General features: G+C 50.8%; 3 protein-coding genes across 3 annotated transcripts; all 3 read right to left on the bottom strand.

Annotated features, from left to right (window-relative positions):
* Positions 1-703: 703 nt before the first annotated feature.
* On the bottom strand, positions 704-1845 carry LOC128718815 (lymphokine-activated killer T-cell-originated protein kinase-like). Its single transcript, XM_053812433.1, has 2 exons — positions 1610-1845; positions 704-1532 (listed from the first exon to the last, which is right to left on the bottom strand). The coding sequence occupies exons 1-2, from the start codon at positions 1843-1845 to the stop codon at positions 704-706; spliced, it is 1065 nt and encodes a 354-aa protein (XP_053668408.1).
* Positions 1846-2608: 763 nt separating this feature from the next.
* On the bottom strand, positions 2609-4687 carry LOC128718793 (uncharacterized). The gene is made up of 2 exons (XM_053812412.1): positions 3874-4687; positions 2609-3798 (listed from the first exon to the last, which is right to left on the bottom strand). The coding sequence occupies exons 1-2, from the start codon at positions 4685-4687 to the stop codon at positions 2609-2611; spliced, it is 2004 nt and encodes a 667-aa protein (XP_053668387.1).
* Positions 4688-5577: 890 nt separating this feature from the next.
* On the bottom strand, positions 5578-9082 carry LOC128718781 (DNA polymerase subunit gamma-1, mitochondrial). The gene is made up of 2 exons (XM_053812401.1): positions 5922-9082; positions 5578-5842 (listed from the first exon to the last, which is right to left on the bottom strand). The coding sequence occupies exons 1-2, from the start codon at positions 9080-9082 to the stop codon at positions 5578-5580; spliced, it is 3426 nt and encodes a 1141-aa protein (XP_053668376.1).
* Between the last annotated feature and the right edge of the window lie 346 nt (positions 9083-9428).

Raw genomic sequence — 9428 nt, 5'->3', positions numbered from 1 at the left:
GGTGAGCTTAAAGAAGCGGGCCCTGAGCGGATGCACACCTCAGGATGATGATAAATAGCAAAACAAAAAAAAAACGAGGTAAAAGATGGCGTAGCGGAAAGACGGAAAAGGCAAAAAACCCCGCGAGAGTATAACGCGCGAACGTGGGGGAAAACACTCGCAGTAAACTGCATCCATGTTGAAAAATTCTAGTTATATATTTGAAAATTTCAAATTACAGTTGTGTATTTCAAAGAATTAAATCGAAAAGCATTGAAATGAACGAAAGTCGAAATAAAAAGAAAATAAAATTATTACAAAACAAAATTTACAACCAGCCGATTTTGCATTCATTTGTTTTTGGGTTTGTTTCTTTCGTTTTTTTTTTCTCCGCGAAGGCGAACAACTATGGGTATGATTTTCCGCTTTGTTCAACATAATTTCCTTGGTAAAAAGCTGGGAAAAAACACACAAATTTTAATGAGATCAACATCTATACATTTATTGATTATAATCTATAGCATTATCTAGCATAATGCAGACTGGATGAATAAATAGTAAAGTAGCAATCGATGGACCGCAAATACAGCCGCAAAAGCTCCATTTACGTTAAAATGTTCTACATCGTGCGAGGGAAATCGCCATTTATGTGGCGAAGCAAATACAATTATAAAGCGTTGTGCAATACCTCTATAACATTGATTAGGAGATCATAGAGGCTATTTTACAGATTTGTCTGTTCTTGGCCTATGCGATTAAAGGCCCAAAGGAGCCGTTTAACGGATGGCCGGTTTTCGCGGTGCTGCTCTGTGCAGCGATTAAACATCGCCAGAAGATGGTCATATTCCTCACCGAGCAGCTCTTCGTTGGGCATTTCCGGTCTGGTGCCCAGGCGCGCATAGTTTGGCGCATTTTCCAAAAATGATGGGCACGTGACCTCCGGTTGCAGCGCCGAAGGCATGGGCGCGGTCGACATTCGTGCCGTGGCGCGGCGTTTTCGCCGAAAGTCAAAGCCGAAGCGTTGACTCTTGTACCATTCGTGATTGTAGAGTAGTTGCTGCGGATCCGGCAGCTTGAGCATTTCCATGTCGGGAAATAAGTACGGTGGCATACAGGACATCATCTCGTACAACACCAGGCCGAACGAAAATACATCGACCTTCGCAGTGATGGTTCTGGATTTGCGTAGCAATTCCGGTGCCGACCATAACCCGATGATAACGGTCGTCGGTTCGATTACTTTGTCATCCACGTCAAGGTGTTTGCCGCCCGCTTCCGGATGGACTAACCGAACAATTGTGCAGTTCTCGTTGACGAGTATGTGGTGTGAACTCAACTCCCCGTGGACGATGCCCAAGGTGTTATGCATAAAGTCCAACGTGTTCAGCACTTCCACAGCCACCGTTTTGATTTTTTCAGCTTCCAGCGGTCCGACGTTCAACTTGTATCGGGACATTAGCAATCTGGTCAACGTACCGGTACAGCAAAATGATTGTATCGTTATGTGGCTGCTCAGTCGTGGTGTTTGCGGTTGAGGACGGCCTTTTAGCTCGCTGCGGGTTATAAGAGGTTATATTAGAAAAAAATCGCACTAACATTAAACCTGGTTAATTAATACACTGCAACTTACCGTAACGCAGATATTTCTGCCTCTTGAAGTTTTTTGTTAGCAAACAACTTGCAGCGTGTGTTCATATTATCGACATGCCACGGTGACCTGCCGACTTTTCCTGTCTCGTTGCGATGTATGAAGCTCACCCAAAATGCGGATGAGCTGCCTCCCAAATACTGGTGCATCCGCGAATGGCGCGTCACGGTCTTGATGTTCGCTCTGCAATTGACCGGGTTGTACAAATAGTCGCTCATTGTGTTCACGTTTGATCTTTCTCTGTGTTGGCTGCAAGTGAAAAACGTGCACACATTTCTTTAGAATTGGTAATAAATGGCACAGATGTACCAGGGCTAGACGGTTTTTGCGTGACCGGGCAGCAAAGATAGGTTGCTCGGGTTGCCGGTGCACCGGTTCGCGGAAAAAGGGCACCCGTATCCGGTGGTGCCGGTAATATGCTGGAAATGGCCACACCGATGTCTGCGAAGCAACGAGTAATTTACCTACCGCACGAAACAGTAAACCACGGAGACACTAACGTTAGAAGCGGCGAAAAGCAACTGGACATCCGAATGGTAAAAATCCCTAGTAACCCACACAACGCGCCTAACACGATCGAAGGAACCGTTTCGTTTGCAGAGCCTACTTCGAATAGCAACGACGACCGCACGAACGCGAAAGAAAAATGAAAGCCGATTGCACATGCGTCACATCTTCCATGTGTGACACCTTGGGCGTTTGAAATATTTCAAAAATCGAGCTACGCAATCCGCCCGATAGCATTAACGCACACACATGCAAAACACACATCAATTTTAGTTATTGTTAAACACACGGTGGCAATTCGCACGGAATGGACAAAAAATGGAGAAATTAATAACCTTATTTTAATAATGAGCATAAATAATAAGTTTGTAAACAAATCACCATTAAACTAGTGTTGCTCTTTTACACATACGTTTTATTTCGCACTCACTACCGGTGGAAATTGAAGTGAAGTAATCTAAATTTCGTTGCCCATTATTTGCACACCACCTGTTCCCGGCCGGTGTGTGTGCGCCGGAAGTGAACCAACTCGGCCCCGATCGTACCGGCGCTGAGTGTAAGCCCGATTAGCAGCACGTAGAACGCGAACTGCATGTCGAGCACGGTAAGCACCTTAAAGTTGGACTCCATCATACCCTGCACGACGCGCCAATCCTTCAGCGTCCAGCCGTACCGTGCCTCATCGATCCAGTGTTCGATCAGGCCACCGCCCACCATCCGCAGCAGCACCTTGTTGAACTGCTCGCCGAACACGGACCGGTGCGGCATCACGTACGCGAGATTGTACGTCCGGGGACACTCCGGTATCATGTGCAGCTGGCGCGTGGTCATGTAGATTGCGTTGTCCAGCGCGAGCGTTGTCTTGCGCGTGACGGTGGCAATGGTGCCGAGCCGGGCGACGCGCGCCAGCATCGACTCCTTCACCGGGAGGTGCTGCATACGGGCGCGCAGTGAATCCATCAGCCGGCTGTAGTTCACCGCAAACACATCGTCGATGAACCCGCGGTATTTGACCGGTATGACCATACCAGACGCATCCAGCTGCTGCAGCGTACCGATATCGGGATAGTACAACGGATTGACAAATACCGCCGCCAGGCCGGATTGGTACAGCGACACAAACACGAGACTGACCAGCAGCAAACCGGACAGAAACAAACGTTCCACCCCGGAGCGGGTAAACCGTTGATACGGTGCGCTCACCAGCAGTATGAACGTGTCGATGTAGAGCTGAAGCGTTTGGCGTCCCGGACCGGCTTGCCGTACGGTGCGCGAGTGGTTAAACAGTACCGCCAGCCGATGGCGCCGGGACCACAGGCTGACAGCGGCCGGTGGTTGCACCACCCGGATGCACCATCGCAACACACACCACACGCACGCACAGCACAGCCCGAGCAGACACAGCAGCGCCCAAATGTCACCGGGAAAGATGTACAGCGGCAGTAGCGCTTCCGGTATGCGGCTTGCCTTCTTCACCAGACAGCATACCGCGTCCGAGTACAGCCCGGCGGTGAAATCGATATTGCGCGTGGCGTAATCCTTGATGAAGAACCCGGTAAACACGATGTCCACCTCGCGCCGTACGAGTCGTCCGAGGGCGCCGGAAAAGCTACCGTTCGGTAATCGGTCACCGAAGAGATCTCTATCTGCCGGAACATGCACCACTGGAGGGGGAGAGAAAACACACCGGTGAGTTTGATTAAAAAACACGCGAGGAAAAGGTTCGAACAGGCACTTACCGGTAGCGTTCAGCACCCGGCAGAAAACATCGCGCGCTGTCACATCGGCACCGGTGTAGGCGAAGGGGCCCGGTTTCGTGACGTCCGCCACGGGATTGCTATATACCGAGCGAAACACCTCTATGCGTAAGGGATAGCCAGCGAAATTGGCCGGTGGTACGGTGGGCAATGTGTCGCCTGCACCAAACTCCACCAGGGCGCCATATTCCGACTCCTTGCCGAGCGGTTGAAACGGATCGTACCCGTACAGTGTGTCCAGCATCCATATATAAACCCGATGGGTGCCACGTTCCGTCCAGATTCGTTGCAGTGTTGCCAGCAGCTGCACCCGTTCGATGCGTGCCGAAGACGGCCGGGACGGATCGTTTACCACCAGATACGTACCGGTTGGATCGAACAGGCACTCGTAGCTGTCCGTCTGCGATAAATCACCATAGATGATGTATCCTTCCCGCTGTGACGGTGCGTCCTGCGGTTGATAGTGTGGTGAAGGATTGGGACGCTTTTTTGCGGCATAGCACTCGGTGTCGTACCCATAATCTTGCCCGCACAGGATCGCAGGCGGTGTGTTGAACCAGCGCACCGTGCGGTGCTGCAGCATTTGTTGCAATACATGCCGATCACGCTCATCCGTGCCGGTCAAACTATTCACGATGGCGATATGGTTGATGGTAGCAAAGATCTGTGCGACAACGCGATCCAATTGTTCGTTCTGATTGTGTGGAACCGTTTCTAGCAACGGAACGCTACCGGGAAAGGCATCAACGAGCCGTACCACAATGCCCCAGAAAATGCAGTGCCGTCCGGGAAGCATCGCACGCCCGCGTAAATGGTGCGATACATGACTGAAGGCAGGCGGTAGACAGTATCCGAACCAAGTCAGCGCACGGTTCAGCTACATCCCAAAACCGAACAATAACGTAGCTTTTCAGCGTACCATTCGGTGGTGATTTTATGCAGAAAACAAATACTCGTTAACGTGGAGCAATGGGCGCGCAGGGCGCAATGAATCATGCATCAATCACCGGTGCTGTTGATACATATTGCATGCGATGGCCGTTCGTCGCTCCTCGAGGTCCACAAACCGGTGCAGTAACGAAGGAGAAGCTAACAAATAGGTAAATGGGTGATCGAATCGGGCTTCATTTATGCATGTTGTATAAGGAGAAAACTCACAATTGCTTTGCCGGCAACACACACCTCCAGGCGTGCTACCCCTGCAGCAGGTGGTACAGCTTCTCACGGGTCACAAGAATGTATTCGGGGTCGTATGGAGCAAGTCATTGCACTTTATTCATCAATTGCTTCACTCTCGGTGTTGTTTTTTTTTTGCCAGTGCGGAGTTGTGCGAACGTAGCTCCTTACCTTAATAACTGTTGAGAAGTATAGAGAAGGAAAAGTTTTAATCTGTGGCAAACTAGCCGGTAAAGCGTCAAGAACATTATTTTCTATCAGATTTTCCCTCGGGAGAAACGAAAACTGTAAGAAAATCCTATTCTAATGGAAATGATAATGGAGATAATGGAAAACTAATGGAAAATGTATAGATAAGTGGATGACAATGGAAGCTCACTAACAGCCAACCATGAGATATTAATAATGCTATTGCAAACGAAGGCTTCTCTATCAATAAGGAGCAATTCAGAACTGGAAAAGACCACATCCTCTGAATTTCCTCACGAATTTCGTATGGCTCACCTCATCTTAGGCTTTTTGGTTTCGTTTTTCCTTGCCGGCTGCGTGCGATTGATGCCAAGGCCAGTTGCTAATGTCGCGCTGTGTTGGAGGCAAACGGGCCAAAGTTTGGTAAATGTCCAGCGACTCCCCGTCGGGTATGCCGTACCCTATGCGTAACCCGTGTGGGTTTGAGGGCGTTCGGCAGTCATGCTGTGCTTCCTTGCGCAGTACCCGGTCAACTTCCACCGACGAGAAGAAGGCTACCGACTGGGGTAGATCCCGAAATCCAACGCTGGAAGAGAGAGGAACGGGTTAGAACGAATAGCGAGTTACCTACCATGCGTAGGAAGTGTAGAATCAGATTGTCTTACCGATGGACGCAGAATGCTCGTGTCAGTAGGTTCGTTACATGTAGCGCTAGCGCGGCATGATGTGCATATCGTTCCGGTACCAAATACCGGACCTCATCGTGAAAGCTCAGACAGAAACGCAGTTGACCACCAGTGCTCCCACCCATCAGCCACCGCATGCAGACAAGCATCAGATGTAGAAAATCGACGGCACCACTCTGCACGACCCAGTTAATCCGTGTGGGCAGGAATCGATCCTCCGTGCCGTGCTGTGGTTCCAACGCTCTGCTCAGTCTGCCGTTCAGAAACGGTGTGGCTGGTTCGGCACTCCCCGCAATCTCCTCCAACCGGTTAAACATGGCACTCTCCGTACCGCCTAACCAGTGGGGCCCATCGTACAGCTCACCCACTGCCTTGTTGCACACCCTCGCCAGTCCCAGTGCCTCGTACGCCGACGAACGGGTGGGTTGCGATGGGTACTGGTCACGGAACTCCTCCCGCAACCGGTACGTCCGGCGGCCCTTCGTAAGCGTGAACATCTTTACCGCCTTTGAGCGTGCCTCCGCACCGGTAAGCGTCGGATTGAACTGCTTCAACAAACGCTCGGCAAACTGCTGGCCGGCACCGTATATTCGGGCGTAGTTTAGCACCTTGGCGTGATCACGCGATATACCGACCGCCTGCGCCGTTACGCTGTGCATGTCCGTGCGCGTTGCTTTCGTACCACTTAGTGTCATCCACCCGAACGGTGTTCCACCGTGCAGTCCGGTACCGGCGTCACCCAGTACGGATGCGATCCACAGCTCCTGGCTGTCAACATCTGCACCGACCAGTCGGTATCCGGCCGGTGCCTGTACCATAGCGCGCAGTTCTGATCCGACGCGTTCCCGCTGTGCGTTGCTCGCCGTCATCCAGGTCGGTTCCATCGCACGGCGAGTCAGTGTCCCACAGACGACTACCTGTGGTATGATCGCACCAACCGTACCGTCCCGATCACACCACACCACCAGTTGACCCCGGATGCGGTCGCGATTGTTGCGCCAGTAGGAAAGCATCCGCGCGATCTCAACAACCCGTTCCGCCGCCCGCCCATCCCCGGCGAGCACATTCTCCGAGAACTTGGCAAGGAAATCTTTCGACAGTGGGTTGCCCACCCGATGTCCGGGACCATCCTTGTGCGGGAGTTGCAGAAAGTAACAACACCCTTCCAGCTCCACATTGCACCAAACACCCGAACCGTTGTACGTGGGATGTTTGACAGAGGCGGGAGTATTTTTCCGAAATCGATAGTAATCCTTGCGGCTGATCGTTTGCTCAACGTTCTTCGCGAGCTGGTGCAGTGCTTCTCCACTTTCGGCAGGTGACGCACCCGGAACCTTAACCTCCACCACAGGACATGTGTCAATTAGCTGCGCTAGTGGAAGCGCCGGATCTACACATTCGTTTTCGTCTCGGGTGTATTTGAACGGTACCAAAAAACCCCATCCGTGCTCACGGATGTAATGTAATGGATAACCTTCCCAGCAGAGCGAAAGCAGCTTTGGTGCAATCTGCATACCGGTGCCAAGTTTTCCGGACGGCCCAGGACACCAGTCGACATTGGTCGGTTTGGTGCAAAGTTTCCGATACCATTCCGGGTAGCCCGGTAACAGTGGACGACGCACCGGGAGTCGACTAGCCGTTTCATACAGATAGGCAAACTTGTGCGCCAAACGAGACGCCTCATCTTTGTCCGCACATAGATCCAGCTGACTATCCGTATTTGACGGTACCTTTTTCTTCGCAGGTTTAACCGCCTTCAGCTTTAGCTGCTGCACGCTCCAGTCCTGGTCCCATAGCCACAGGTCCCGCCGGTAGGCTTCGTCGTGGAGTAGTGCACACGCAGCATCAGCCCTTTGCGCCAGCTGATGTTTCGCCTCCAGGTCGAGATCTTCAAACGCAAGATCAGCCTCTGTAAGGTAACGCGTCCAGTTCCTATTGACCGGTAAATATGCACTGCCCATCTCAAGCATACCGGCAAGCGTCGCCGGATGTGGAAAGCGTTCGCTAAACAGTGGCCACAATCGTTGCAATACGGCTTTCGTCGCGCGTACATCTTCGGCACAGTAGCTCATTAGGCTGTCATAATCGGCCCGCACATCCTGCAACGTCCCCTCGACGAACGTATCCCGTTTTGTTTTAACAAGTTGCTGACCGCCACAGTACAACGCGTACACATCGGCGAGATTGTTGAGGGAACTTTGTTCGCTCCAGGTGGCATCCTCCGCCGGCAGTCTTTTGCTGGATTTGAGCATCGCTCGCTGGTAGCTGGTGATACCACTGACGCACACGTGCAGGGACATCGTGTCGAGAAAGCGTAGACCGGTCGGTTGAAGATTGTACTGCTCACGTACCCGTGCCCGATCGTAGGACGCATTGTGGCCGATAATAACACGCGCCCTCCGGTCCAATTCGGAACCGTTCGCGTCACTCTCGAGCGGAATCAGTTCGGAGATTTGATAATTGCTGGTTCGCTCTGCGCTGCCCGTATTCTCTTTATTTAACAGCAAAGGGCTCGTCCATGAGTACCAATAGCCGGCAGTGCCGATTGCCGTGGCCATTACTGGAAGTGGTCCTACCTTAACACAAACTTCCACATCGAACACGAGCGCTACATCGGTGGGAAAGGGAATGGCACTCGGTTTGCCTGTTGCCGGATCATAACGTGTCCAGCCCGGTGTTCTTTCCCAAACCTTCGGCATGGCAGGGGTTTCCACGGGCAGTTGCTCTACAGCACTCCTATACGGTTTACTCTGCTCTTCGGCAATAGCGTAAAAATGCTCTTCAATATTAGCACCCTTCAGTGGGGGTAACTTTAACTCCACATCTGGCAAAAGTACCGGCTTGGATGTATCGATCCCATGGCGTAGCAGATCTTCCTGGAGAGATTTCACCACACTCGGATCAACTCGCCCCGTAGGATTATTTTGTTGATTCGATCGAAAAATCTGCCGGTACAGTGATTGGGAAAGCATTTGTATGTTCATCTCATTCATGCGTGATCCATCGTCAATCAGTTTCGATCGCTCCGGAGGGCTTGTATTGGCTGCTCTTAACCGGTGTACGGTGCTGTGCGGTAGAATATCTTGTTCCGAGACAACTTGCCCAGCACTCATCCATCGTCGATATGGCGCAAAACGCATGATCACTATAGCCGGAAGGTTAATGTTTACACTACTTTACTACGCTTTTACAGAGCAATCTGCTGCTTGCGCAATTATTCTTCTTTTACTCATTTGCGCAATGCATGATCATTTTCAAAACAAACAATATCAAACTGACAGTTTATTTTGACCCGCATCGCACAATGGGAGTATTTTCTGTCACGTAGGGGAAAAAATATATTAATTTTGTATTTCAAAAATTGCATATATTAGATAAATTCATTGTAAAATGACATATCAAGTAATATTCAAATCCAAATAGCTAACTAACTATGCAAAAAAAATCTACGAGAGATTGTGTTTTGCGGTTTCTCCCTGTATTCTT

Source organism: Anopheles marshallii, chromosome X (genome assembly GCF_943734725.1).
Source record: "Anopheles marshallii chromosome X, idAnoMarsDA_429_01, whole genome shotgun sequence".
Classification (NCBI taxonomy): Eukaryota; Metazoa; Arthropoda; class Insecta; order Diptera; family Culicidae; genus Anopheles; species Anopheles marshallii.
This window is presented reverse-complemented; position numbering and strand designations above follow the sequence as displayed.

Excerpts from the sequence above, each read along its gene's own strand:
- LOC128718815 (XM_053812433.1), bottom strand. The coding sequence starts at position 1,845 with ATGAGCGACTATTTGTACAACCCGGTCAATTGCAGAGCGAACATCAAG. Across the intron at positions 1,533-1,609 it reads GCAGAAATATCTGCGTTACG|CGAGCTAAAAGGCCGTCCTC; the intron begins GTAAGTTGCAGT and ends TATAACCCGCAG.
- LOC128718781 (XM_053812401.1), bottom strand. The coding sequence starts at position 9,082 with ATGCGTTTTGCGCCATATCGACGATGGATGAGTGCTGGGCAAGTTGTC. Across the intron at positions 5,843-5,921 it reads CGAGCATTCTGCGTCCATCG|CGTTGGATTTCGGGATCTAC; the intron begins GTAAGACAATCT and ends TCTCTCTTCCAG.
- LOC128718793 (XM_053812412.1), bottom strand. The coding sequence starts at position 4,687 with ATGCTTCCCGGACGGCACTGCATTTTCTGGGGCATTGTGGTACGGCTC. Across the intron at positions 3,799-3,873 it reads CCGGGTGCTGAACGCTACCG|TGGTGCATGTTCCGGCAGAT; the intron begins GTAAGTGCCTGT and ends CTCCCCCTCCAG.